Genomic DNA, 27,108 nt, shown 5'->3' on the forward strand with positions numbered 1-27,108 from the left:
AGACAGACAAACAGTAACACTATAAAATGGGGGTCTCCATCTATAAGCACAGGTACACGAGGCACGCGATGCAGTGTGACTTTACTCATCCATAACCACTGTTCATTCTACTATTTATCATCTCTATTTAGATCACTAACTTGAGCGTCGGATTGCTGTGTGACATTACTCATCCATAACCACTGTTCATTCTACTATTTATCATCTCCATTTGGATCACTAACTTGAGCGTCGGATTGCTTGCGCGAGGAACCCTTCCCTGGCCCGGTTACTGACGTTACTTTTGACACGCAAAACCATTTGGGGTTATTTTTTTTTTCAGTTAGGAGTCTTTGCCGAGTCAACATCAGATTCATCTGCCCAATGCACTATCTTTCCTGTTTTCAAATAGGATCATATCTAATCGACAAAATGAAACTAATTCTCTTTTTTTTTGCTAGCTCACTTTTTAATGTCCACTCGATCAAATTTTACATTTTGAAATCAACTTAACACCTGGTTCAGTTTATACTACTGATTAATTCTAAAATACTCAGATTAACTATCAAAGTAAATTAAGAAATACTTTATAGTGAATAACCAATCAGCACAACTTTCTTAATCAATTGCCCATTAAATAAAATTTATTTATTAATTTTATGAACTCAATTTTTAAATGTATAAGAAATTAAGAACATATCTACAATATTACATGGGGCATAGAGATCCACTTTATAATCTCAAGATTATAATGTCATGATAAGATATTCAAATTATTATCTAAATATTTATGATTCAATCTCCAACTATAATATATTTATAAAATTTTTTTCCTAAATAGGAAGCGCAATCAAATAATACTAAATTTCTGAACTATTCACCCCGTCTTCTCTAGATTTATCTTAATAATCATTGAAAAAATTCCGTAGAACCAAATTCCGTTGGTCTGACCGGTCAACTATGTATATTCTGAGGGGTATGTTGAAATAAATGTAAATAACTTAAGGGTAAAGTTAAGTTTCTCCTTAAAAAAAAAATAAAAAAGCAAATTAAGTATTGAAAAATATCGAAATGATAATGTTAAGAAAAGTATATTTCTAATAATTAAAATTAAAGTTATACAAACAAATATATGCGTAAAACTAGTCTTCAGTATTCTCCACGTTCTGCCGATTCCCCAAACATTTGTATATCTTCTGCTCCTCCTCCTCCTCCTCCTCCAATCTTTGGCCTGCAATGGCAACTTCCAAACCCTCGAAGCTCTCCAAATCCGCTTCCCTAAACCCAAACACTTCCAATTCCTCCTCCTCTTCCTCCAAAACTCAAACTTCCTCTTCCCTCTCCTCCCATCTTGCAATGGTGGAGCTCAAGTCGCGGATCCTGGCTACGCTCGCCAAGCTCTCCGACCGAGACACCTACCATATCGCCGTCGAGGACCTTGAAAAGATGATCCTCGCCATCTCCGCTGACGGCGTTCCGATGGTGCTCAATACCCTCGCTCACGACTCCTCCTTGCCCTCGCCCGGCCCTCAGGATCCCTCCTGCTCCAAGAACGCATCTTTTCTCATCGCCCGGCGCGAGACACTCCGCCTTCTGGCGTTCCTGTGCGCCGCCCACACCGACGCGGCGTCCACCCACCTCCCGAAGATCATCGGCCACATTGCGCGACGACTCAAGGATCCGGCCTCCGACACATCCGTCCGCGAGGTGTGCCGTGATGCTGCCGGCTCTCTTGCCGCCCTCTACCTCCGGCCCTTGGTGGCGACGGCGGCACAGGAGGAAGGCACCGGCGGTGGTGCTACTGGTGGGTCGTTTCCTGTAATGACGCTGTTCGTGAAACCGTTATTCGAAGCAATGGGGGAGCAGAACAAGGCGGTGCAGGGAGGGGCGGCAATGTGTCTCGCGAAGGTCGTCGAGTGTGGTGGCGGAGGAGGCTGCGGAGGTGGTGGTGGGGAGGGGGAAGATGAGGGGAGGGCGGCGGCGGCAGGCGGGGCGATGTTCCAGAGGTTGTGCCCTAGGATCTGTAAGCTGTTTAGTAGTCAAAGCTTTCTAGCCAAAGGAGCCTTGCTTTCTGTTCTCTCTAGCTTGGCAAAGGTTAGTCTTTGGAGTGTCTGGTTTGTCGGCAGAACACATTCTTGCAGATTGTTCTGTTTCAGTAGCCATCACTCTCAGAGAGTGTATATGACCTGATTCTTAACATGCTTCTAATTTTTTTCCTTGATGGATTGCGATTAATAGTTATTGGAGATGAATCATCACTGAGACATTTAAAATGTAGACCAGATCCTTGGTAAAACTTTCATCTTTTAGTTGTTTCTTATGTATCTTTCAGTTCAGCTAACAGAACCTACCATGTTTTTTTTTTTCCATTCATAGTTTAGTAGATGACCACAAGCTTATGTCAGCTATTTGTATTTTTAGTAGAATATTTTCTCAATTTAATCATATGGAGAATTTTTTCCTTTCTTTCTTTCTTGGTGAGAGTCATTTGAGTGGGTTCTCATTTAAGCTTATGTACTTCTCTCTGTCCTTTGATTTTTTTTTCTATCTGAATATACTGGTAGAAATGTTTTTGCCTGAGGTCTATAACATATAATTTCCTGTCTCTTTATCTGAATATCTTATTGAAACGCAGGTTGATTGTGTCTGAATGTTGTCAAATTCTTTTTTCCTTAATTACTTGGTCGAAATCTTCACGTTTTGGCCTGAGCAAAAGTTATAACCTTCACTTTGAGTACAACATTGTTCTAAAAAATATTCTACCAATGCTTTTCTCAGGTAGGAGGTATTCATATGCAGAGCATGCAACAAGTGCTGCAAAGTGTTTGTGAATGCCTTGAGAGTAGTGAGTGGGCTGCACGCAAAGCTGCTGCTGATACTCTTGCCGTTTTGGCCTCATACTCAAGCCATTTGATTGCTGATGAAACTTCAGCGACAATAGCTGCTCTTGAGGCTTGCTGTTTCGATAAGGTTACTTCTCTTAGTTCACTCAAATTTGTTTATTTTTTTGCCTGCCTGTATATGACAATAGCACACAACTACTTCCCTTGGTTCACTCGAACACTCGAGTTTGATTATTATTATCATCATCGTCCATGTATCTGATGAAACACATGACCGAATAGTCAGCTCAACATGATCTTTCATGACAATTTTTCAAATACTATGTTGCTTCTTTTGCTAGGTTTGTCAATCCATTGGTTCATCTTTCAGGTAAAACCTGTCAGAGACAGTGTGACAGAAGCATTGCAGATATGGATGAATATTACAGGGCACCGTGAGAATTCAACATCAGGAAATGCAAAAGGCATGTAATTGAACTTGGTTATATTTATTGAATCCCCTTACCTTACTACACTAATTTTACATTTTCGTGGTGAACATTACTGCAGATTCTAAAAATCCTGACATATCTGATAAAGACGGGACGACATATCTTAAAAGGTTTAGCCCAAGCAAAAGGTCAGAATCCAAAAGCACATCTATTGATTCTTCACCAACTGAAAATGATTCTATACCCAAAGGAAAAGGTACTAACATACCAGAGAAAGCAGTGGTAATGTTAAAGAAAAAAGCACCATCTTTAAGCGATAAAGAATTGAACCCAGAATTCTTTCAGAAGTTTGAGAAAAGGAGTCAAAATGACTTACCTGTAGAAGTAGTGGTACCTCGGAAGTTCTTACAATCTTCTAATTCACAAAATGAAGATGGATCAAAAACAACTTATAGTAATTCAACTGGAACATCAAACGGTTCTGGAGCAGTGCTTCAGGAACTAGGTGCTAATGAACATAACAAAGCAAATTATCAGAATTCTGTGAAACGTGGAAGGGATCACAATAAGTTACAAGACTTGCTCAATCTTGATCAAGATGCTGGGATAGATCAAAGAGGATTCATCAAAAAAGAATCAAAAGCAAAAAACTCTGATGTTGATAGATCAGAAATCATTGGGGATCCTTCTCCTGGACGTGTCAACGTTACAAGATCTGATGTGCATGTTGAAGGATCCTTTGTAAACAACAAAGCAAATTGGTCCACGATACAGAGGCAGCTAACCCAATTAGAGAGGCAACAATCAAGTCTTATGAATATGTTACAGGTTTGTCTGCTGATAAAATATCTTATTCGTTACATTGTTTCTTTGTGTGAGATGAGATCAACTGTTTTTCTTTGTCATTTGCATACAAAAGATGTTCAATTGAAGTGCTCACTATCTGCTGAATGCTTTTAGCAGGTTGTCAAATGCATGTTCTTTTAGTATGTTGCTGCTGTGTTTGTTTTGAAAGTAGCTTTGCATGACTAAGCACTAAGTGGTCATAGAGCCTAGGGTCAAAATGTCCGTGCTTACACCTAAGTGATGGGAGACACATTTTTTCAGAATATCAATGTACATTTTGGAAAATTAATGTAGCAGAGATAAAAATGCTAAGATGAAAGATTAAAAAAAAATACTAATATTCAACAACAACTATTAGGTGTATAGTCAATATTTGATAAATTGAGAGAATAAGTTGGAATGGTATAAAGATGATTAAAAATGATCAATAGATTTAAATTATCCAAAGAATTCAGTCCTCATCTTCATTTAAGTTCAGAGTCCCTGTTCTAACTTTTGTTTTTTTGGTTCTTCCTTTAGCTATCGACTGAGGAAATAACAAAACATTCATCCACCTAGGCACACACCTTAATGCACCTAGGTTGTGGCACTAGTGCCTGAACTTTCTTTTGGTTCTTCCTAGCTTTTAGGCACGCACCTTAATGCCTTGCATCAAGGTGAGCTCACCTCATCTCACCCCGTAAAAGCACCTAGGTTGGGGCACTAGTGCCTGAACTTTCTTCAAACACTGATCTGTTAGTTACCAAGATTGCTCGCATTTTAGGTTTGCTTACTAAGAGCAGTTAACCATGTGTGATCTACTAGATGAATCTTTTCCTAGTTATGCTTTCAGATAAAATATAATTCTTGTCACTTTTTAGTGAACTGGTACTGATTAACACTGTTTAATTTGCTTTTAGTTTGTCGATTTCTTACTAATGCATTTATGTGACAGCAGAAGAACCATTATGCCTATTCGCAAATTGGTATTTTTGACCTGTTTTATTCTTGAGCTTTGATTAAACTCTTATGAATGACGACTGAATTTTAAGCTCACTGTCTTGAAGCAATCTTAACATATGCACGCCAGTGAAAGATTCTCTGTTAGGATATCTCTTTTGCATATCATCCCTTAATTGGTGGGAAGACCTTTACTTGGGCATTCTTGTTAATTACACTTAAAAGAGCAGAGATCTGTGCTTTATGTAAGCAGCCTGTATATATTTTGGTTTTCAATTTTTTGTTAATTATATAGAGTCTAAATGATCGTATGATTTTTCTTCTTTCTCTTTGCGCTCACCCATTTCTTGTGCATGCTGCATCAATGCAGGACTTTATGGGAGGCTCCCATGATAGCATGGTAACTCTTGACAACCGAGTCAGATGTCTTGAGAGAGTTGTCGAAGAAATGGCTCGTGATTTGACATTCTCATCTGGAAAAAGAGGTGGAAACATGATCCATGGGTTTGATAGGTCTCCAGGTAGGTCTATGGGTAAGTACAATGGTCTGCATGATTACTCCAGCTCTATGTTGGGTAGGGGTGGCGAGGGGCGACTTCCTTTCTCGGAGCAGTTTTATCAACAGGACAATGTGGCTTCTGGATTGAGGGGAAGGAGTTTCACTTGGGGGTTAGAATCTGAAACATGGGATTCCTATGGTCTGCCGAGAAATGGTCCAATGAACTCTAGAAGAGGCTATGCGACTGTTCCAGGGGAGAGTTGTGTACCCCGAACTGATCATGAGACGAATCAATTCAGTGGCAGGCGGGGTTGGGAAAGGGGATCTGGGCCATTTAGGCTCGGCGAAGGGCCTTCAGCAAGAAGTGTTTGGCAAGCTTCAAAAGACGAGGCTACTTTAGAAGCTATACGAGTAGCTGGAGAAGACAACGGAACTTCTAGGACCGCAGCAAGAGTAGCCGTTCCAGAACCAGATGCTGAAGCTCTAGCTGATGAAAATCCAAGGTTAGACAAGGGGCTTCTTTGGGCATCTTGGACTCGAGCTATGGATTCTCTCCATGGTGGTGATGTTGATTCAGCTTATGCAGAGATTTTGTCTACCGACGACGACTTACTGCTGGTAAAGCTGATGGATAAATCTGGTCCAGTCTTTGATCAGCTCTGCGGTGAAATTGCGATCGAAGTCTTGTGCGCAATTGGGCAGTTTATTACCGAAGAAAGTCTGTTTGATATTGCATTGTCCTGGCTCCAACAGGTATCCCAGTATTCAACACCTATTTTCTCATTCCTTTTTATGCCGACCCCAAATAGTTAACCATTCTACGTTTGAGTTGCAGCTATCGGATCTCTTTGTCGAGAATGGACCGGGCTTCCTCAACATTCCTCTCGATTGGAAGAGAGAGATCTTACTGAACCTCCGCAAAGCTTCAGCTCTCGAACCCCCGGAGGACCAGGAGGGGGCATCACCAGATCAACTAGCGATGCGTTTGGCTTCAGCTTGGGATCTCAACTTGCAACAACTTATCAAGTAGTAGTGCACGTAACAAATCTTCCTTCCAATTTTTGGCCAGCTTGGTTAACTACAATCATAGGAGATAGAGTTCAATGGCGTAAAATAATTCATACAGTCGACCCATACTAGTGGGAAAAAGTTTGGTTGTTATTTTTGTTGTTGTTGTTGGTTAATCACAATCATGTTATATACGTCAATGAATCTGAAAGGGAAATATAACCTTATATTACTGACGCGACATACAAAAACACGTTCGGCACAAATAAATGCACACAAGATATTGCAGACGCAGTAAATACAACTGAAATGATAATATAGTTTCTGTATTTTACATCTCGTGCAGTCAAATTCTGGTTAACTATTTATTCGACACTTCCCCCATGCGCCTCGATCGCTAGAGATTGGGAGCGTTAGTGTCGTCGTTCTTGGGATTGGCGAGGTGTTCGAGAGCCGTCACGACGTCGCTAATGAGCGGGCGAATTGTGGCCTCTTCCTGCAGGCACATTTGAGCCACAGCAACTGCTTGGTACAGACCCTTCATCGGGTACTTGCCCTCCAGAACTGGATCGACCATCGCCTCAAACTTCCTCTTGTCTCTGAACAGTGGTTCCGCCTGTAGGTGCCCATACAAAATCTTATGTACATACTCATGATGGTAAAAGAAGATATGTTCGTCTCCCGTATTTCTGTCAATCTGTCTTAGAGTCAACACGGAACAGATAAATTACGGACGGCTACTAGCCTTTGGAATAGTGATTAGCATATAAGGGAGGTATTTATCTCGGATTTGTCGAGATTTGAACTCCATATCTCATGATGACAATAACTCATGCGCTAGTCACTAGACCGAGAGATACATACACACTAGACAATTAATTAAGGCGCGGAAAGAATTGTAAGTTTACCCAGTTGATCAAGTGCTGCTCTTGCTTGGGTCTGGTGATGTCGATCGCTCTCCTTCCGGTGATCAGCTCCAAGAACACGACTCCGAAGCTGTAAATGTCGGACATCTTTGTCAATTTGCCCGTCAGAGCATACTCCGGCGCGCAGTAGCCGTAGGTGCCCATCACCCTGGTGGACACATGACTGTTATCCCCCATCGGGCCTACCTTGGCGAGTCCGAAATCCGACAACTTGGAGTTGTAATTCTCATCGAGAAGGATGTTCGATGCCTTGAAATCTCGATAGATCACCGGCGGGGTTGCGATCTCGTGCAAGTACTCGAGTCCCTTGGCCGCTCCCGCCGCGATTTTCATCCTCGTGTGCCAGTCCAGAGCTTTGCCATTGGGTCCTAAATCTGTAAAAGAAGTTTGCATCCAGATTTCACTCTTTAATTTGACAAGAAGAATTAGTCGGTCTTTGAAAGAGGAGGTACCGAATAAATGGTCCTCCAGTGAACCCATCGGCATGTAATCGTAGACAAGGATTCTTTGATCTCCGTCAGTGCAATAGCCGAGCAATTTCACAAGGTTTTGGTGATGGAGCAGGCTGAGCATGAGGACCTCGACGAGGAACTCCCTGTTTCCTTGAAATCCCTTTCTGTCCAGTTGCTTAACTGCTACAATCTGAAAGCATTTTGTTTGCTTATTCGAACGTTTGATTCATTTATAATCCTATTTATTTGTCGGTAAACGATCAAACAAAAAGTAGCACCTCATTTGAGGATTTAAGCTGTCCTTTGTACACCCTCCCGAATCCACCTTCGCCAACTAAGTTTTCAGGATTGAAATTTCTGGTGGCCGTTGCCAGTTCTCTAAATGTAAACACACGAGCTGCAATATTTTCGCTTCCAATGCGTAGGATTTCCTCAGCAGCAAACCTTTGCTTGCCACTATCTGCAAGGAGCACAAATGTCCCATCTAGTTAGTTTTATTGACTAGTCCGGGATGACCGATCTAGCCGGGCGCGGTGGACAATCAAGAAATCCAACATCCGTTGGTTGCGTGTCTCATTTGGAGAAAAAATTTCTACAAATACATCGTAGCTGGATATTCTACCGTGACCCCGGAAAATAATGTAACAAATAATTAATTAATTACCGGATTTGAATGAGATGCTTTTAACGAGCGATATGAGATTTGCCTTCTTTTGCGCCTTATTCCTCCTCCTCCAAAACTTCTTAAACTTCTTCCTCCTCTGTTCCATCGACAGCTTCGATGCCTTCTTTTTTCCGAAAAGCAGTCGCTTTCTCTTTTTCTTCTCGCCCTTATTCGACTGCTTTTGCAGGCAGAAAAAGGGCTTATTTCCCTCGTCATTCTTCTTCTTCACCTCGTTGTCCTTGGCTGTCTTTCTCCTCTTACTCTTCCTTTCTTCCTTGGGTATCTTGTCATCCTTGTTCCACTTGGCGATCGACAATTTGCAACAGCACAAGTAATGGGTAACCTTTTGGCTTTTCTTTTTAGTGTAACTCAGCAAACCCATGGATGGAGCAACGAAAGGATCAAGAACACGATCGAAGAAGAAGATTGACGAAGGAAGTGGAATGGCTTGTCACTATGCTTCCTTCACCATCCTCTTCTTCCTTGGTTTCGATCTCCTTCTTCGTCGCTGGTTGTCGCCGAGGATTTTGGTGTGATGCATAAAGTGATCGTGGGTTGGTGGTTGGGCAAAAGAGCTAAATTTGGATCTCTCGTCGTCCTTTGCGTTTGGACCATTGAGCTGGCCGTGAAAACTTCCTCAACGCCTTTACGAATCATCATCATATATATCGACCTATATTAATTATTAATAGAAATCATAGTTAGAAAATTAGTGTCTAATACTTGGTTAATCCAATATAATTAGTTTGGTAAACAAAAATGACAGAGAAACACATTTAAAATTAGAAAATAAATAAAGAAGACTACTTTTTTCAATACAATGTAGATCCTGTCTGAAAACGGTAGAGATGACGCACTGAGCAGATGGTTCTATCTAGGGATGATCATGGATCGGGTTGGTTCGGTTATTGGGGTAAAAAATTATCCGGCCCTACTAGATCAGATAATGCAAAAGCGGGACCTACATCCGGCCCTATATCCAGCGGTTCTTATGTTTCAGATATCCGACAGGTTGTCAGTTATTTGGATATCCGACCCTATATCCAATAAAATATAAAATATAAATATAAATATAACAAAAAAATTAAAATTTTTTAAAATGATAATAGACATTACTCATTACACGTTATATCAACTAATCAGAAATAACTATTACAACGTGTAGCAGCTTATCGGCAGTAGTTACTATAACGTGTAACAGCTTATCAACATTAGTTGCTACAAGTAGGGGTGATCGGATCGGGTTGGTTCGGTTATTGGGATAAAAAACTATCCAGCCCTACTAGATCAGATAATGTAATATTAGGACCCTACATCCGACCCTATATTCGGCGGATTATTTTTTTTCGGTTCGGTTCGGGTCGATATAAGCGGGTTGATCGGTTTGGCGGATTGACTGCTCACCCCTAGTTCTATCGTTAGGCATCCTCAGAGGAAGGTTTCGTTTCCTGTATATACCTTGGTGCCGTAATATTCTCTGTTAAGTAATTATTATTCTATGACAGGTTGTTGTGATTCCCTAATAGTGTTGTCTCCGCCAATCGGCCTAGTGGTGAACCAACTTGGTGAGCGACTGGCTATATGCTGGGAGATTGACAAGAGAAGTGGGGAACAAGATCCCTTAAGTCCGACCGACTCTTTGACCAACTGACCATATGCTGAGAGTTGCCTTAACGATGAGAGATGGGGAACTATGCCCTGTAAGTCCAACCAGCCCTTTGACCGACTGATCATATACTGGGAGTTGTATTATAAAATCGAGGAGTAGGCCCGATATGCCTGACCGTTATAGGAGTCGACCGGATTTATTTTGTATATCTAGGCTCTGAGTGGAGCGATAAGTCCCCAAAGTCCGAACAGCTCTAGGGCCGACCGACTTCATACTGAAGGTCGTTGCGCTAAGGGATAAAGAGTTGAGCCCTGATGAGAGTGACTCGTTTAGTTACATATACCTTGACTTTGAATATCATATCATCTTGACTTTGACTACCATATCACCTTTGGGCATACTCATATCTAGGGGTGATCACGGATCGGCTTGGTTCAGTTATTACGATAAAAAACTATCCGACCCTACTAGATCAGATAATGCAATATCAGGACCTACATCCGGTCCTATATTCGACGATTATTATGTATCAGATATCCGACGGGTTGTCAGTTATTTGGATATCCGACCCTATATCCAATGAAATATAAAATATAAATATAAAACAACAAATAATTAAATGATAATAGACATTATTCATTACATGTTGTAGCAGTTAATCGTCAGTAGCTGCTACAACGTGTAGCAGTTTATCGGCAGTAACTACTACAATATGTAGCAACTTATTGACAGTAGTTACTACAAGTAGGGGTGATAGCGGATCGGGTTGGTTCGGTTATTGGGATAAAAAATTTTCCGACTCTACTAGATCGGATAATGCAATATCATGACCCTACATCCGGCCCTATATCCGACGGATTTTTTTTCCGATTCAGTTCGGATCGGTATAAGCAGATTGGTTAGTTTGACAGATTGACTCCTCACCCTTACTCATATCATACCGTATCAAATGTGTTAATTGGTTATAAATTATTTAAATAAACAATGGAATTGTACAAAATTTTATTTTATTCATGAGTAAGGTAGAGAGAGCTTTTATTTATATGAACTATGCTTTCTAAATCCAATCTAAATTCTCGAATGGAGTTCTACAAAATAATAATTAGATATTTTATATTATATAACGTTAAATAATGGGTTATAACTCGAACACATGCATGAGCATAAGATAAAAATTAAGATATTAAGAAGGATATGTGAACATATGAGGATGGACAAAATAAGAAATGAAAATATTTATGAAAAAGTTGGAGTTACATCTTTTGAGAAAAAATTCTGAAAGACTTGTTTAAGATTATAGAGACATGTACTAAACGGTCAATAAATGTCTCAATTAGAATAAATACGCACATCAAACGAAGACTAAAAAAGGTTTGATTAGCAAAAATAAAATAAGATAAAATTTATATAAATATAGATGATGATATAATAAAGGATAAAGTTCAATGTCATAGAATAATCCACGTAGTCGACCCCACTTAATAGGATAAGACTTGGTTACTATTGTTATTGTATACAATATTGTTGTATATAATATTGTTTATTTATTTTCTAGGATGGTTCCCAGAAATGCAGTCACCCAGACTAATTGCATCTTACATGAAACAATGAATTGTGTGGAATGATTTTGAAGTAAAACATTTTACAGGTTATCAGCCGGACATTGAATTGTCAATTGCTGCAACAGCAAAGAAAAGTTGCTGATCATAATAACATCATTCCTTGAGAGGTTCTTTTTCTTCTGCAGATAAGTAATCATGCCTGAAATTTGAATCTGATTCAGTACTTGTTTGATTGTCTCAACAAGAAAGTATAGCTAAGATAAAGGGAAATGTTCATTCCATTAATGCCGTTAATCAATTTAACAAATTACACTGATATTGCAGACATCACACGCATATGTAATGCAAGTCACCAGCCTTTTCATCAAATAAAGTAGTTTAATCATGAATAATAAGATATAATCAACTCAGTTTAAGAATTTTAAGTTAGCAATTCAAGGCACAATTTGCTCATAAAATGTGAGTCATGACAGCAAAAATAGAAATCAACAAATTGTCAATGTACCAGAGAAGCCTCACAAAAGAAAAATTGAAATGAAATTACCACACCTGATTTTGCGAGACAGCTGATAAAGCCCGGTTCCGGCCATTCCGACACTTACACTAAAAAGGTTCCAGTTCTTCTGCAATCTCAGGCAAACAGGACAAGATCAGTAGTTAATTTTGCTCCTCCCAAAATGGTGTATACAAGTCCAACATAACATTTTATCTCAATTGAATCAAGAAGAAAACAACCAAAATTAGTAGTTAACTGAATGCCCCATCAACTCAAATTCAATATGTTGTTCCTAGTGAGACACCAAAATTTTTGGAAAAAGATTGATGCATGTCCAGTGGCTGATGAATAAGATAATAGATGTAGTTAAGAAGTAAGTTCCTCACTGTGATACAGCCAATTTAGCACTATATTAGTTTTTTTCATTATTCAAATAAACTCATCACCAGCAGATATATTGCTAATCTTAAGCAAATAAAAAAATGCCTTGAAAATCAGAACTAAAGATACATTTATCATTGGTTCCACTGCTTCAGCAGTCAATCCAACACTTGGATCAATTTTTTATTTTTAGTTTTTTTGCCATTTGATAGACCGGGAAAAATTCCGACTGGTGAAGGATGAATGCTGTGCATTTGAATCCAGCTGATTGAATCATATGATCGACAGAAGCAAAACTCAATCTAAAAGGATAAATAATTGTATCTCAGAAACTATTGTGGGTTAAGAGAAGCTTAATCCTACTATCTTAATACCTAGCCGTAGCTATGTCATCACAAACTCTACATGTGAATGGGCATGATTTTACTATAATGGATGTAGTTTGGGCACAAAAATGGAATTATAATTTAGCAAGATATGCAAACTAGGAGTTGTGATATGCTGGGTGCCTCCTGTGCAGCATACGCGACAGAAATAGTAAATATGATAGGGTATACCGGTGTGATGATCGTGCTGTATCGGGACCAGATTACACCAGTGCATGCAACAACTGAGTACCAAAATAAAACGAAAAGGATTATTTTATATGTGCCAGTTTAAAACTTCAATTTAGAAGTACAATTACTCTTGCCTGAGACATACCAAATTGCTGAGGATAAGAGATATGTTCAGGTGGCTTGGAGAAGTCGGCAACGTTGGCAATGCTAATACCCCATTTAAAAGTTGGTGCCCAGAAATGAACTAGCAAAGGAATAAGGTTAGTGATTTTACAAAGTTATACTAAGAATTATAATAGGCGAAGAATTAAACCTAAGATCTTCCTGACTTAATTGGATCTTTTAAAAAGTGAAATGGAAATGAGAAGTCAATCATGTTAGTTTTGCAAGTTTTTTTTGCTTCGTGCCATTTTCAAACTTGTTCATAAGAAACTCGTCTTATCAGATATCCTTTGTGGTACCAAGCCAACTGAAAGGTGAAGATCCTATGCAATATGTTGATAGAAAATTTGGCAATATCTGGTTTAGCTCAATCCCAAATGCTTTATTTTCAAAAAAAGGCATGGAACTAACTGTGAATTTCATCATCTCATATCTATATGATGAATTAACAAAGTATCACTTCAAACTCCTTGGAAGTTTCAACTTTAGTACCAAGACAAACTTGATACCCAGGGCTGTCAATTTGACCATGTTCATTCGCATATCTATATGATCAATTAACCAACTACCTTCTTAAACTCCTTAGAAGTATCTACTTTAATACGAACACCAACATTTTATACTGCTATTTGTACCTAATCCGGTAGTAAGAGTGGAGTCCCGTGCGGGATAGAGGTCAATGACACGGAGATAAAGCCAAGATAGTCAACCTAAAGGTGTGGCCGATCGGAAGGCCACCTAGCTGATCGGCCACGACCGCGCCCAATGCGGTGCAGAAACAGCTCGGTCGCGGGCCGGGTTTCCGACGCTCATGAGTCCGCCTAGGAAAGTTGAGGCGCCGAGCGGCCTGTTCGCTCGGACAAGTTGCGAATCAACGAAGACTCCCGTCCGAGCATGTGGCCGAGCGGCCCTCCCGCTCGGACCAATACATGTCCCATCCCGGACGGCAGTGGGTCCCTGCATCTCTCCCGGTCAGGCTAACAACAGACAAAAAGGAGCAAAAAAGGACAAAGGGAACAGCCGGTGATATCCCTAGACATGAGTCGCCGACAAACAACATGGTTGGCGGCCGGACCGGACAGAGAATCGTACGGTGGAAGTTTCCATTGTCACGTCAGAGATATGCTCGGACGGTTGAGGTATGACGTCAGACGTACTTTTCTATACGACCATTTCTAGGTACGGTTTGAGGAGCGTACACGTGCCTCCGGGGAGCCCTATATAAGGACCCCCAACCTTCGACGGAGGTATGCATTCTCATCTTCTGTAGCTCTTGGTCTCGTTACACTGTTTCTATCTCTTTTCGCCGGAACTGACTTGAGCGTCGGAGGGCCGTTGTCAGGAACCCCTTCCCGGCCCGGTTTCGTCCTTGCAAGTTTCCACCGGAGGCTCACACCAGTCGGAAGATCGTACGCCGTCAACGAGAGCGTTACGTCCCGAGCGTCTGTCGACTCGGCACTCGGACAGGATCAGTACCAATCACAAAGATAACTAAATTTTTTTCATATTTCTAGTTTCCTAAATTTAATGAACTAGTACTCTTAGTAACCTTAAGCAAGTTATATAGGGTGCAAATGTTCTTATAAAATTGTTGGCATCCCTAGCTTAGATTCTGGTGAATTCTTCTGTTAGAATTGTGTCCAAAACAACTGAGTTATGGCATCAGAAGTCAGAACTATCCAGATTTCAAATATTTTGAGTCAGTGTTCAATAAGCTGTTAAAAGGAAAAAGAAATTCATTTATTCAACAAAACATTTGATATGAGTTTTCTTGTTAACTAGAGAAAATTTAGTTAGGTTGATGATGGATTGAAGAAATTTTCTAGTGCAGCCACTAATGAACTTAAGAGAAATAAGGCGAAATCGAGTGTGGATGTTTCACTGTGATCATTGAGGTTTCAATTCTTATTGAAGACATGCATATCGAAGTTTAATTACTTGCTCCTAACTATAAATAACCCTGCAGCACAAATTTGTATCGCTGCTTATATTTATTGGATTGAGCAGTAAGAACAAAACAAAAATAATGACTGTTAATAAACCTAGAGAAGAGTGAAAATTACATGTGGAATTGAACAAGCACCAATGAAATGCACATGAATGTTTGCAACAAGAAAGTAAAACGGCAGCACAAGAATGATAACATACTAGTTTTTGGTCCTGCAGGGTGATTCCAAAAGGCTTGAATCTTTGAGGATGCCATCAGATGCTTCCTGCTCTTTTTCTATTTTTTCATGAAGGAAAGGAAATTCATTTGACATAAAAACGAGTCCCAACTATTATCTTGCAAGGAAGAAAATAGTTTCTAGACCAAAAAATGGAGATATAATTGACTACAAGACAACAAACCTTGAGCACGGCTATAGAGCACTCCTGAATGAGTAACACTATGACATGAAGGAGAAACGAAAACCGAAGAGAAAGATAGATATTCCTAACTCAAATGCTAAAGAAAAGAAATAGTTGAAGATTTACCACTTAGCATAGAAAGTAGTCGATAATAATCTAAAAGCAACAATTACAGAAGGAGTTAGCTCCGAACCATCTCTAAATTTTATAGCCATTTTCCTCAAAAGGAGGAAAATATCCATAAAGGTGACATTCGATTCATGTGTCTGCAGATCCTCTGGACCGCTGATGTTCCCTTTGCATGTATTGATGAGGATGAATGGTCCCCACCTATTTTATGAGTGGGAGTCATCTATTCCATCAATGCATACAAAGGGATCATCCCCTGGATTACAAAAAGCGATCCAGAGGATCCGGTCCCCTTTCACTTGTGTTTGTTCTCATTTCTGACTTTGCCATTTGATTTTGAGATGCAATAAACACCAGTCAAACAACTCACTGTTTTATGTTTGCAAGGGGTGGATCCTCTGGTGGGGGTCAATGACCCCCCACCTGTTAACAGGTGGGGGTCATTGCCTCCCACCAATCCCCTTGTCCCGGTCCAGGATAAGGGGACCAGAGGATCCGAGTCCATGTTTGCAAGTTTACCTTTTTTTAACCATGCTTCAAACAACAAAAGGACATCTGTAAAAGGTGAAATTGCTTGCCCCCAACGCCCTCGCCGCACCCAACCCAAGGTCATCATGATGGAAGTAAATCATGGTAACCGAGAGGGCAAGTGGTGGGTGGGGGAGGTACACAAGGTCCGGAGATTTACACCCCGACATCCCTGTGGTTCGACCCTGCGTTCTCAGTTGCAAACGTAACCACCACTTACCATCTCGGATAATCCAGTGGGGTTAAACAACAAAAGGACATGATCGAGGTTTCTGTTACCTCAAATTAGGTCATATAGTAAGAAAAATAGAAACAAAAGGCTATAACTAAACTTATTTCTTCATTATCTTCCTTGTAACTTACGTGTCGACCTTCGTTTTAATCAAAAAATTGATCAATCGTATAAAAGAGGCCTTTCTCCAATCCAGAACTAAGTATTTCCACCAATTTTATCCATTTCTTTCAGAAAGTTTGTCGTAATCTTGTGTAAAGAAAAGAAAAGAAAATCCCCTTAAACACAATCTAACAGTATCGACATGAAGAACGAAGCGCAAACCAAAAAAGTGGGAAAATATGAACAATGCGATTGAAATCGCCTTACAAAATCGAAGATGATCACATAAGGGCGATGAAAGTTAATACCTGAGAAGAAATGAGAAGCAAAAGGATCCGCTTTCCTCCCCGATTGATAGGTGGACTGTTTCTTAAATTTACCAAGCGGAGAAGGAGATCGAACTTCAACTGAAAGCGACGAAGAACACTGGAAATTGTTTTTAAATATAAAGCATATCGATTCATGCTGTTCTACTTCTACTTCCATTAAACATTTAATTTGGATTATAAAAAAGGACATGAAAGCCATTGACATTTGAGAGTTTAATGAATAAAATATTATCATGTTGCTATCCTAAACTTAATTACGAGCCATTCGCCTTGAATATTTTTAAATATATTTTTATTCATACTTTTTACAATAATTTTATTATTTTATAATTGGTGTGGCTATTTAAACGATTTAAAATTATATGTTATAAAAAATTATTAATTTCATTTTCATAATTAATTTAAATTATGAGTATGTCGTTTTAAAAAAATCTATATTGTATTTACCATTGTGCACTCCTATCACTTAGCCAAATTAGGTTTACGGTAAATCATATGGTCACGTCAGCCAGACCACCATTATCCGGTTGACTTATAGCGGTAAGGCATCTTCTTTGTCTCTTAAGAATCTACAAATCAAATCTTAATATTGATAAATTAATAGATAATTTTTTTTAAATGAACTATTGACCTAAGAATATTAAATTGATAAACCATCCATTATGAGTACTTTCTAATTTGTAATGATCAATAAAAAAAAATTTCATAGGACCGAAACGATCATCTAAAATTAATTGAATATCTAATGCTAACTGACAAAAATCAACTAGTCTCTTAATCTCGGTTTATAATTTAACTTCTGTACAAATTTATATGGATCAAAAGGAAACCCAGCATAACTTGTGCAAGTGATAAGATAATAGTGACACTAACAAAAATATTTGGAAGTAATTGGGCATAATTAATTTCAGTAAGTTCCATTATGATTGTCGAGTACACATTCCATAATCGAGTCGTTTGACACATTCTGGATTTAGTTTGATGATCGATAAAAATAATTTTATGAGATTGAATCAGTCATCTAGATGTAGTGTAGTAGAAATTTGGATGGTGGTTTTCCATATTAACATGGGTCAATTCTAATAGGATTCATTTCCTAGGGGGAAAAAAATGTCTCATGCGTTTAGAAAACCACTCCGTATTCTAATTTATTTTTTATATTTTACCCAGCTATCTTAACCGTAAAGGCATGTTTGGAATTCAAGGTGGATAACTTTAGTTATGTGCTTACGGCTATTTATGATAACTATGTTTAGTTGAAGGTTTTTTTTTTTTTTGAAATTTGAAGTTCCTAAGATGTAGTATAAACGATGAACGTATGATGTCGATACTAAGAGATTCGTTAGTGTAGCGGATCTATAATTTTTGTTGGAATTTGAAGTTTTTCTTGATTTTAAAATGTTAACAAACGTCATCAATTTGAGCACCTGACCCGAAATCAAAATACCTCGATTGGGCTGTTGAGATTTTTCTTAATTCCGAAAGTTAAGCAAAAAAAAAAAAAAAAAAAAATCAAAATTAACCTTTGAACGCTTGGAGTACAATCGGAGCCGAGCATGGCCGTCAAGCGAGGCTGTGTTAAATCGACAGTGAGGCGATGCCGGAGGTGGCAGTAGGCGACGGTAACAGGTGTAGCCTTCCTTCACGCGCGTAGGTTGCCACCAAAGCTTCTTGTGCACACGATAGCGGCGCACAGAGGCGCAGTGGTCGGAGGTGGCCGTAGTCGATGGCTAGGAGCGTGCACAGGAGTGGAAAGCGGGGAGGAAGATGACAAAGAATTTTGATTTTTTTTAACTTTAATATTTTAATTAAAATCTTAATAAATGAAATTAATAATTCCTAGTTATTAAATAGATTTAAAATTTAAAATTCAATTCAATTATCTAAAAAAACTCTAAAATAATAAAACAAATAAAAAAATTAGCTAATTTTTTTTATTTATTTATATATCACTATTAATAATAATATTATCATTATTAATATTAAATTGTATACTAAAATCTATCTTATCACATTATCTTATATTCCCCAAGATTACGAGTGCATCATCATCCCTCTTGTATAGATTTTTACTTCTCATGCTTGTTTGCCACGTGTATCCGGATAAAATATTATTCTAAATTATAGAACATAAAACAAAAAAATGTAAAAAAGCTATAAAGCAAAACGAAATTATTTGAAATGAATCGGTGTCGTGTCTCCCTCACGAGAATGACGATGTTGTAGTCGATAGTGACTGAAAGTATCACTTCAATGGTTTTAAAAATAATAATAATAAAAAAGAAATAAGTAAATCATTTGCATCATATCAAATTAAGTCATCTCTAAGAACAGAATTTTGTTTAAATAAAAATTAATAATTAGATAAAGAAATATTCAAGACTAGTATACAACAACCCCCATAGCCTCACGTATTAATTCACCGGCGGCGTGAGTCGCCGGCCCCGGCCTAGAGAAAGGGAACTCCAGCGAAGACAACGGCCAGAGAAAATGAAGCGCGTAAGAGGACGTCAACGGGCCTACGAGTAGGGAGCGCCGCGGAGTTAACCTCGTCGTTACCCAAGTGCTGAAATTGGAGGGAGTCGACGGCGAGCGGCATGTTCTCCAGGTCCGGGCTGCACCTTCCGCCGCCACCGCCTCCGGCCGCCGGGAGGCCACTGTAGAGCAAGGCGCGGAGGACGGCCGACACCGTGGGGATGTACGCCGTCTTGTTCCTCGCCAGCAGCCACGTCAGGCTCATCAGCTCGCAGTCCCACGCAAACATCCTCGCCGCCCGATCGCCGCCGTCGCCCCCACCGCCGTTCCCCTTCTTCACCTGCGCACAAGTAATCCAAGTGTACTACGAGTTCGTCACATTAAATTCAAGGGAATGAATCAATGATTGCGGTGTTCATAATTAATTAAGTACTAAGTAGGTCAGGGAGGTGATGCTTTCTGTTCTGTTCTGTTCTGTTCTGGAACAGAGCATTGATTAGCGAATCGAGCAATAAATGCCACTAATCGATCGAATAAAATTAAGAAACGAGTAGAAAAATCTGACGAACTCGAGTAAACTGTAAATTAAACTTGATCGGGAAGAGATCGTGCGTGGAAAAATCGGACCTTGTCGAGGGAACGAAGGCAACGGGAGCACCCAGCGTAGGACGAGTTCCGGCAATCCCTCTCTAGCCGCCGGACCGCCGCGGTGGGCGCGACAGTGTCGCCGCTGAGATTGAACGCCGCGGGGCACCGGAGTGGCCCGATGTGGTGGAGGTGGATGCCGCAGAAACAGAGCACGGTGTCGCAGGTGGCGTTGGGCCGCGGCAACCGGATGTCTCGCCGCTCCAGCGCGCTCTGCAGAGACACCGCGCACTTCTCGTTGTCCTCCGGCATCATCGGCCCGTCGACTCCGTCCGACTCGTCCTCCTCCGGGAGCTCCAAGGCTGACCGCGCGTGCGCGGCGAAGAGCCAGGCGGCCAGCACCGGGCAGCACCGGCTCCTGTCGAGCCCCCCTCGGACGCAGGCGTCGCCCACCCCGCCGAAGAGCTCGTTCGACAAATCCAACTGGCAGCCGCTCTGGCTCGCGTTCGCCCTCGGCAACGGCGACGCCGGCACATCCCCGTCTCCGGCGGCCGCCGTTGCGGCGCACCCAAGACCAAGAAACAACACGGCGCAAAATAAATCTACAGAACTCGCTTTCATTCTTCCTCTGTGAACCAAGAGAAGGCACGGCGTGATTTTTTATCGGCGGCACAAGTTGAAAAGCACCGCCTTTTGGGACGATAGTGAGGAGTAGGTGGAGGAAATGAAGGAAAAGATAAGATGAGCTCGATTTGTGGAATAGAGGTTGGCTGTCCTCTATTTGGATCATTCTTCCTTGGCAGCTTTCGCCATTTTGTTCTCTCTCTTTTCTTTTTACCCTTCTTCCTCCTCCTCCTCCTCCTCCTCTGTTGAGAGGAGGAGGAGGAAGAAGAAGAAGATGACAAGCTGGCAAACTACGTACAAGAGAGCAGACGAGGACAGAAAGAGCATCTGGTGGCAGAGAGTTTGGCGAATTAAGTGCTGACATCGTCCAAAATTAACAGTGAGTTTGGATCAAGCTTTGTCGGATTTCTGGCCTCTGCATCCGTCAAAACATCAACTTGGTTATTTCTAGGGAAAGAGATTTGACGGCCTTCACGTGGGAGACGTTTTTTTCTGGCTTCGCTGTATTTTTGTTTTTGATTATCCCACCGAACGTGCCAAGGACAAAGGGAGGATCACAATAATTACCCATAAAAGAAGAGGGTAACTCATATTGCTTTTACCAAGTAAATAAAAAGATTATTTTTATATCTATTTTCAGCCTTCCAAATAAATAAAGCTTTAAGAATAACTATATATAGTGAATGTCTGTTTAATTTTTGTAGTCTCTAATATGACATCAAAATATAAAAATCTAACCCTCTCTTCATAATTAAAAATTTTTCCTATAAATTTCTTGTGCATTATTAATTACCTTTCTCATCCATATTGCTATTTTTTAGATAAAAAGTGGATTGAAATTTCTACTCTTAAATTATAAATTTTAAACCCTGCATCCATAATGATTATAATTTTTTTCTTAGCGATTTTTTTTATTTCACAAACTTCTTTAAAAATTTCTCATTGGAGACATCTCCAATCACAAACATCATATTTGATATAGTTTTTACATCAAAATGATATAATTTAAACACTAAAAATTATTTCAACTCCAATCCATTCATATCATATCACACCAAAAAAGATTATTCATTAAAATATTCTAATTTTTCTTATTTATAATTTAATTATCATCGTACATTTTAATTTATTAATTTTTTATATGATATTTATTATTTTTAAAACTAACACTTTATTGATATATGATAGGTTAACTTTTTAAAAAAATTCTCCATCCAACTAATATATATAATTATGATTTTCATTTTTTATTTTTATTATATGATTATTCTAGTATAATTTTTTAAAAAATATATTATAAAATCATATACAATTAGGATAAAATATTTTATTAATTTTTATTTAAAACAAACAATGACACATAATTGAAAATATAATATTATTAAATTTTAACTTTCAGAATTACTATATTATTCCTATAAATACTCAATTCATGCATTTCAAAGAGCAATATGAACTTCTTTGTCTTTGATTTATCTGTATCAAGTTAGAAGCTCTTCAAATCGAATACTATCATTTATTGCTAGCTCAACATCTAGAGTTGACACCTCGAAGTGTTGCAAATGATGTCATTATATCATATAAAATATTTTTTCGTAAAAAATGTGAAGGTACTTCAACAATTGCAAAGTGATTGGTACACCGTACGCCAATATCTAAAATGCAACTGTTATATAAAATAGTTGTTATGATTACTAACAACATCACAGATATGCATAAATAAATTTTGTCTCATTAGGAATCTTTTTCGAAACATTACATTATTATACAATACATTTCGGTGAAATAATCATTGAATAGATTATGATCAACAACTTCATGATTACGATTGATCATGTTGTGACCAGGAATTGAGCCTCGATGCATGCTTTGATTATTTTCTTCATTGAGATAATTCAAGATAATTTGATTGTTGGTAGAAATTACTTTAGCGATCAGTTGTTGCCTTGCACTAAATTGCCTTACACCAAACATTTCTACATAGTTATCATCATCAGAGCTTGAAGATGATAAATTTGATCAACCTTCATTATTATTATTCATTTTCTGAGATAATTGAATGAATGAGGTACATGCTGCTTATGGGGTATTACAATGTATGTTATATCTACCATTTTTTTAAAAAAAAATTGTACATATGATATGACCTAACAATGAACATATTTGGACAAAATTACATAGATGATGTGACACAACAATCACAACATTGGAGCAACTTAGGCAGGTGACGTGACCTGACACTAAACACATATTTTTTGTGTGCAAGTGACATGACCTAATAATGAACACATTTTGACAAAATTACACATATAATGTGACATAACAATAATAACATCAGGGCAAGTTGGGCAAGTGACGTGACCTGACACTGAACACATATTTTTTTTATACAAATGACATGACCTAACAATAAACACATTTGGAAAAAATTGCACGGATGACCTGACACGACAATGATAACATCAGGACAAGTTGGTTAGGTGACGCGACCTATTATTGATTTGTGTACAAATGATATGACCTAATAATGAACACATTTGGATAAAATTACACAAATAACATGACATAACAATGACAACATCAAGATAAGTTGGACAGGTGACGTGACCTGACACTATAATAAATATATTTAGACAAAATTATACAAATGACGTGACATAACAATGATGACATCAGGGTAAGTTGGGCAAGTGACATGACTTGACATTGAATACATTTTTTTTGTATGTGCAAACAGTATGGCCTAACAAAGAACACATTTGAATAAAATTGCACATATGACATGAAACAACAATGATGACATTGAGACAAGTTGGGCAGGTGAAGTAACTGGACAATTATAACATATCGATAATGTTATGTAGCTGACGTGACATTAAATTTATAAATCTAAATCATTGAATGATTCTTATTCTTATATCTACCATCAGATCAAAATTTGTATAAATTTATATTCACATTTTTCCCTATATAATGTCTTACCAGATATTGGTATAACACATTTCATGTTAACAATTTTTGTGAGAACATTCTCTTATAATAAATGAGTTCAACCCCTTGACAAGCTTAATACTCATTTGAAAAAGATAAACACTTACGCCATGCTTACCTTCATATTTCACAAAATCCAATTATAGAAATCAACCAAACGAAGGATCAATTTTAGGCAAAAATTGATAAAATGTATCATGCAGATCCAAGTTTTGCGCATTGTAGCCGACCATCAAGATCTTTGCAAAAAAAAAAAAACTTCTTATGCATAGTGTAGTATCTAAAATGAAAGATTGCATACGATAAATTGAACATTTGAATCTTAGTGGAGCATCTGAACAAAATATTGTAAGTTACTATGCACATACTTATTTTAGACTATCTAAATTTTATAATCAAAGTCTAAGTTCATTAATAACATTACCTTCGTAACTGATGTTCACTTGTTTCCTTACAATTAACTCATGCTAGAATATTATTAGCAAAAGACCTGAAATACCCAATGAGTTTCAAATTTGATCATATCTGAAATATTCTTAAAAACATTGAACAATTTGACACTGACAATATGTATACTGCATGCATGAAATCGTGATATGAACAACAATTCTTGGAGGAAGAATTTCGTACACCTTCATCTCCTTGTGTGTCTACTTGTGATATTAGGCTACGTTTGGTAGGGTGTAATCTGCCTTGTAATATAATCAAGATTATATTATAAGGCTGATTATTTTGTTTGATTTAATTTTAAACTTATAATATAATATAATCTAGATTATAAAAGCTAGTGAAGTTTTGTAATCTAGATTACAAAGCAAAAACTATGTAATCCGATTACATTACAAGGTCCCCCGTTTAACCAAAATTAAAATGCCAAATATCCCCTTAGTTTGTCATCGTCGGCCTAGGTCACCGCGGGCTGTCGCCGTCGTTATAGGTCACCGCTGGCTATCGCCGTCACCCATCGGCCATCGACGGACTTAGGCTGTCGGTGGGCCGCCAATTGCCGACGATGGTGGCCATCGTCGACAATTGGCGCCGGCGGCCACTAGTTGCCGACGACGACCGCTGGCTCTTATTGAGGTGCGGCGACCGCTAGTAGAGGTCGCAAGATATTTTTGTCATTTTATAATAATACAAATTACACTCCTTATAAAAAATAATGGACACCAAACAAAAGAATATAATCACCATTGTAACTAAACATAGTAATGTAATTAAGATTATATTACAAATTTGATTACATTATAAGCTAGATTATATTACACCAACCAAACGTAGCCTTAATATCATTGATTCAGATTGCAAAGGTAATTAATATTAATGCTCAACTTGTTGAGTTAATGAATGCAAAAACTGATGTTACAACAAAAATGACAGATACTATGCTTTATAAGGAAGAAATTAAATTTTTGTTCAAAAATTTGAACTTGATTTTTTGATGCTTGAATATATTCGCAATGAACAAATTAGAATTATGCAATATAGTTGTGCATTAAGAAGAAGAATCTCAATTATCTCCAATGGAGAAGGATCACAACTCAATCAATATCAATGTGAAGATCAAGAATCTTAGAATCTTATGAATATTTTCAGTCAATCTCATAATTATTTTAGTGAGGAATGATTTTTTTCGAATATGAGTATTATAATATTATTGAAGTAATTTTAAGTTTATGTGCGCTTTATTAGTATCATTTTTTGTAATGGTATATTTTTAAATTTTTATTAGTAATATTTTAATTTAGTATCATTACTATTTTTATTTTATATGTCCATATAATGGGTGATATATTTTACATTTATGCATATCAAAATCGTTAATATTTTATTTTATATATATATATATATATATATATTTATGAAATTAGTGATATAATTTATATATGTAATTATAATTAAAATATATTAAATAAATTAAAAATAAATTTTTTAATAAATTAAATCTTTACAAATATGTATAATAAAATTAAAATATATTACTAAATACACATAATTTAAATTTATAATAAATAATTAATATTACTATAAGTAATGATGATAAAAAAATAATAATTATAAATTAATTTTTATTTATAATATTTAATAATATATATTATATTTAATTTTCTTAATTATATAATATAATAAGATTAAAAAAAACAGAGGGCCCTCCCTCACCAAAGATGGTGCGGGTGCATGACTTTAGTGCATAGATTGAAATAGTTTGGTGTTATTTCTACGTCATATTTAATATATTAGTGTATTGATTGGAGTTATCTTAATAACTAAAAAAATTAATGACTGAAAAAAAAGGAAGGGACAGAGTATCCGCAAGTCTCTTTCCCTTTTCTTTCATTCACATCGAATTTTGATCTAATTTTAACCGGACGATGTAATTGGCGAACCAAACTTATCTACAAGTTAGATCAATTGATCTTAGGGATGACGACGGATCCAAATTAGCATGAATTTAGCTAAATTTGAAATTCATCCTATCTTGCTTTGGACTGGTCTCGTCCCGTCCCGTTCCGCCCTGTGAATCCGACGAGACGAATTCGGATTAGACTGGTTAGACGCATCATATTTTTTATTTTTTTTTTAATTTTTAAAATATAAAATAAAATTTTTAAAAAATTAATTAAACATTAAATTTATTTTCAATATTTATATTAATAATATTTTATAATAAAAAATGATCATAAATTAAAATCTATTCATTATTCAATTAAAAACTAATTATTAATTTTTATTTAATTAATAATTAATAAAATAATATTATACGAGATTGATCCGATTAAACTCAGGATTTACTCCGAACCCGTCTAAGATCCCACCGGGACAGATTTATTATGAATCCGAGTTTTAACCCACCTTATTACCGTCCCTAATTGATCCTCCACCGATTGCTCTTAAGTAAACAACCTGATATTCCATTCATACTAACCTAATATTTAAAAGAAATATAACAATTTCCAATGATATATGTTTTTCTTGGACGATTAGCTTTGGGCCACATATAAAAATGTAAATACGCCACCTCATCATTCTAATTCACATGCGTTTTCTATGTGAGGCCCCACGGGTTTGACCCAACTGCAGAGCAGGTAGAAATCTGGGGTAAGTGAGCACATTACGAAATTAAATTGTATTTTTAGCGGGACCAGTAGATTCGGTACCCGCGTCGCGTCAGTGCGTCTCTGACTCGGATCCGTGCGACGGACGGCCAAGAGACGGTCGACCCGGTCAAAAGTGACCAGAATACCCGAGTAATCGATCTCTCACCGTACGATCGAGAGAGTGAGATCCGCGTCGTCCGCTTCGGCGTGTCCTAGGGGAAGAATCCCGCGGGCTGCGGAGCAATCAGGAGCGCGAAATTGCGATCGTGCGGTGATGATTCGACGGCTCCTCCGCGGGGACGCCGTTGAGGG

At 37.9% G+C, this 27,108-nt stretch overlaps 4 protein-coding genes across 5 annotated transcripts; 1 reads left to right on the forward strand and 3 right to left on the reverse strand.

Moving 5' to 3' along the window:
- Positions 1-1,146: 1,146 nt before the first annotated feature.
- Positions 1,147-6,698, forward strand: LOC122035928 (microtubule-associated protein TORTIFOLIA1-like). 2 transcript variants are annotated; one of them, XR_006127283.1, is made up of 7 exons: positions 1,147-2,073; positions 2,758-2,949; positions 3,193-3,286; positions 3,372-4,081; positions 5,409-6,040; positions 6,124-6,290; positions 6,373-6,512. XR_006127283.1 is itself a non-coding variant. In XM_042595090.1 (6 exons), the coding sequence occupies exons 1-6, from the start codon at positions 1,216-1,218 to the stop codon at positions 6,565-6,567; spliced, it is 2,931 nt and encodes a 976-aa protein (XP_042451024.1). In that variant the 5' UTR covers positions 1,147-1,215; the 3' UTR covers positions 6,568-6,698. The 2 variants fall into 2 exon arrangements, 1 of the variants encoding a protein (XP_042451024.1); XM_042595090.1 differs by having other exon boundaries at positions 5,409-6,290; positions 6,373-6,698.
- Positions 6,699-6,783: 85 nt separating this feature from the next.
- LOC122035929 (probable serine/threonine-protein kinase PBL23) lies at positions 6,784-9,133 on the reverse strand. Its single transcript, XM_042595091.1, has 5 exons — positions 8,588-9,133; positions 8,202-8,383; positions 7,924-8,113; positions 7,454-7,845; positions 6,784-7,161 (listed from the first exon to the last, which is right to left on the reverse strand). Exons 1-5 carry the CDS (start codon positions 8,967-8,969, stop codon positions 6,943-6,945), a joined length of 1,365 nt encoding a protein of 454 aa, XP_042451025.1. The 5' UTR covers positions 8,970-9,133; the 3' UTR covers positions 6,784-6,942.
- Positions 9,134-11,766: 2,633 nt separating this feature from the next.
- LOC122035937 (mitochondrial pyruvate carrier 4-like) lies at positions 11,767-17,090 on the reverse strand. The gene is made up of 6 exons (XM_042595095.1): positions 17,003-17,090; positions 15,503-15,578; positions 13,338-13,436; positions 13,193-13,245; positions 12,308-12,381; positions 11,767-11,957 (listed from the first exon to the last, which is right to left on the reverse strand). The coding sequence occupies exons 2-6, from the start codon at positions 15,555-15,557 to the stop codon at positions 11,912-11,914; spliced, it is 327 nt and encodes a 108-aa protein (XP_042451029.1). The 5' UTR covers positions 15,558-15,578; positions 17,003-17,090; the 3' UTR covers positions 11,767-11,911.
- A 2,219-nt stretch (positions 17,091-19,309) lies between these two features.
- LOC122035941 (uncharacterized GPI-anchored protein At4g28100-like) lies at positions 19,310-21,060 on the reverse strand. Its single transcript, XM_042595100.1, has 2 exons — positions 20,126-21,060; positions 19,310-19,838 (listed from the first exon to the last, which is right to left on the reverse strand). Exons 1-2 carry the CDS (start codon positions 20,702-20,704, stop codon positions 19,473-19,475), a joined length of 945 nt encoding a protein of 314 aa, XP_042451034.1. The 5' UTR covers positions 20,705-21,060; the 3' UTR covers positions 19,310-19,472.
- Between the last annotated feature and the right edge of the window lie 6,048 nt (positions 21,061-27,108).

Source organism: Zingiber officinale, unplaced genomic scaffold, assembly GCF_018446385.1.
Source record: "Zingiber officinale cultivar Zhangliang unplaced genomic scaffold, Zo_v1.1 ctg126, whole genome shotgun sequence".
NCBI classification, from domain to species: domain Eukaryota; kingdom Viridiplantae; phylum Streptophyta; class Magnoliopsida; order Zingiberales; family Zingiberaceae; genus Zingiber; species Zingiber officinale.

What these genes read in the sequence shown, in the direction of transcription:
- LOC122035928 (XM_042595090.1), top strand. Translation starts at nt 1,216, where the DNA reads ATGGCAACTTCCAAACCCTCGAAGCTCTCCAAATCCGCTTCCCTAAAC. An exon ending in TTCTCTCTAGCTTGGCAAAG is followed by an intron (nt 2,074 to 2,757) that starts GTTAGTCTTTGG and finishes TGCTTTTCTCAG; the next exon opens with GTAGGAGGTATTCATATGCA. An exon ending in CATTGTCCTGGCTCCAACAG is followed by an intron (nt 6,291 to 6,372) that starts GTATCCCAGTAT and finishes TTTGAGTTGCAG; the next exon opens with CTATCGGATCTCTTTGTCGA.
- LOC122035929 (XM_042595091.1), bottom strand. Translation starts at nt 8,969, where the DNA reads ATGGGTTTGCTGAGTTACACTAAAAAGAAAAGCCAAAAGGTTACCCAT. An exon ending in ACTGGAGGACCATTTATTCG is followed by an intron (nt 7,846 to 7,923) that starts GTACCTCCTCTT and finishes CTTCTTTTACAG; the next exon opens with ATTTAGGACCCAATGGCAAA. An exon ending in AGCAGCACTTGATCAACTGG is followed by an intron (nt 7,162 to 7,453) that starts GTAAACTTACAA and finishes GGGCACCTACAG; the next exon opens with GCGGAACCACTGTTCAGAGA.
- LOC122035941 (XM_042595100.1), bottom strand. Translation starts at nt 20,704, where the DNA reads ATGAAAGCGAGTTCTGTAGATTTATTTTGCGCCGTGTTGTTTCTTGGT. An exon ending in GCCTTCGTTCCCTCGACAAG is followed by an intron (nt 19,839 to 20,125) that starts GTCCGATTTTTC and finishes ACTTGTGCGCAG; the next exon opens with GTGAAGAAGGGGAACGGCGG.
- LOC122035937 (XM_042595095.1), bottom strand. Translation starts at nt 15,557, where the DNA reads ATGGCATCCTCAAAGATTCAAGCCTTTTGGAATCACCCTGCAGGACCA. An exon ending in ACAGCACGATCATCACACCG is followed by an intron (nt 12,382 to 13,192) that starts GTATACCCTATC and finishes CTGAGATTGCAG; the next exon opens with AAGAACTGGAACCTTTTTAG. An exon ending in CAGCTGTCTCGCAAAATCAG is followed by an intron (nt 11,958 to 12,307) that starts GTGTGGTAATTT and finishes TTCAAATTTCAG; the next exon opens with GCATGATTACTTATCTGCAG.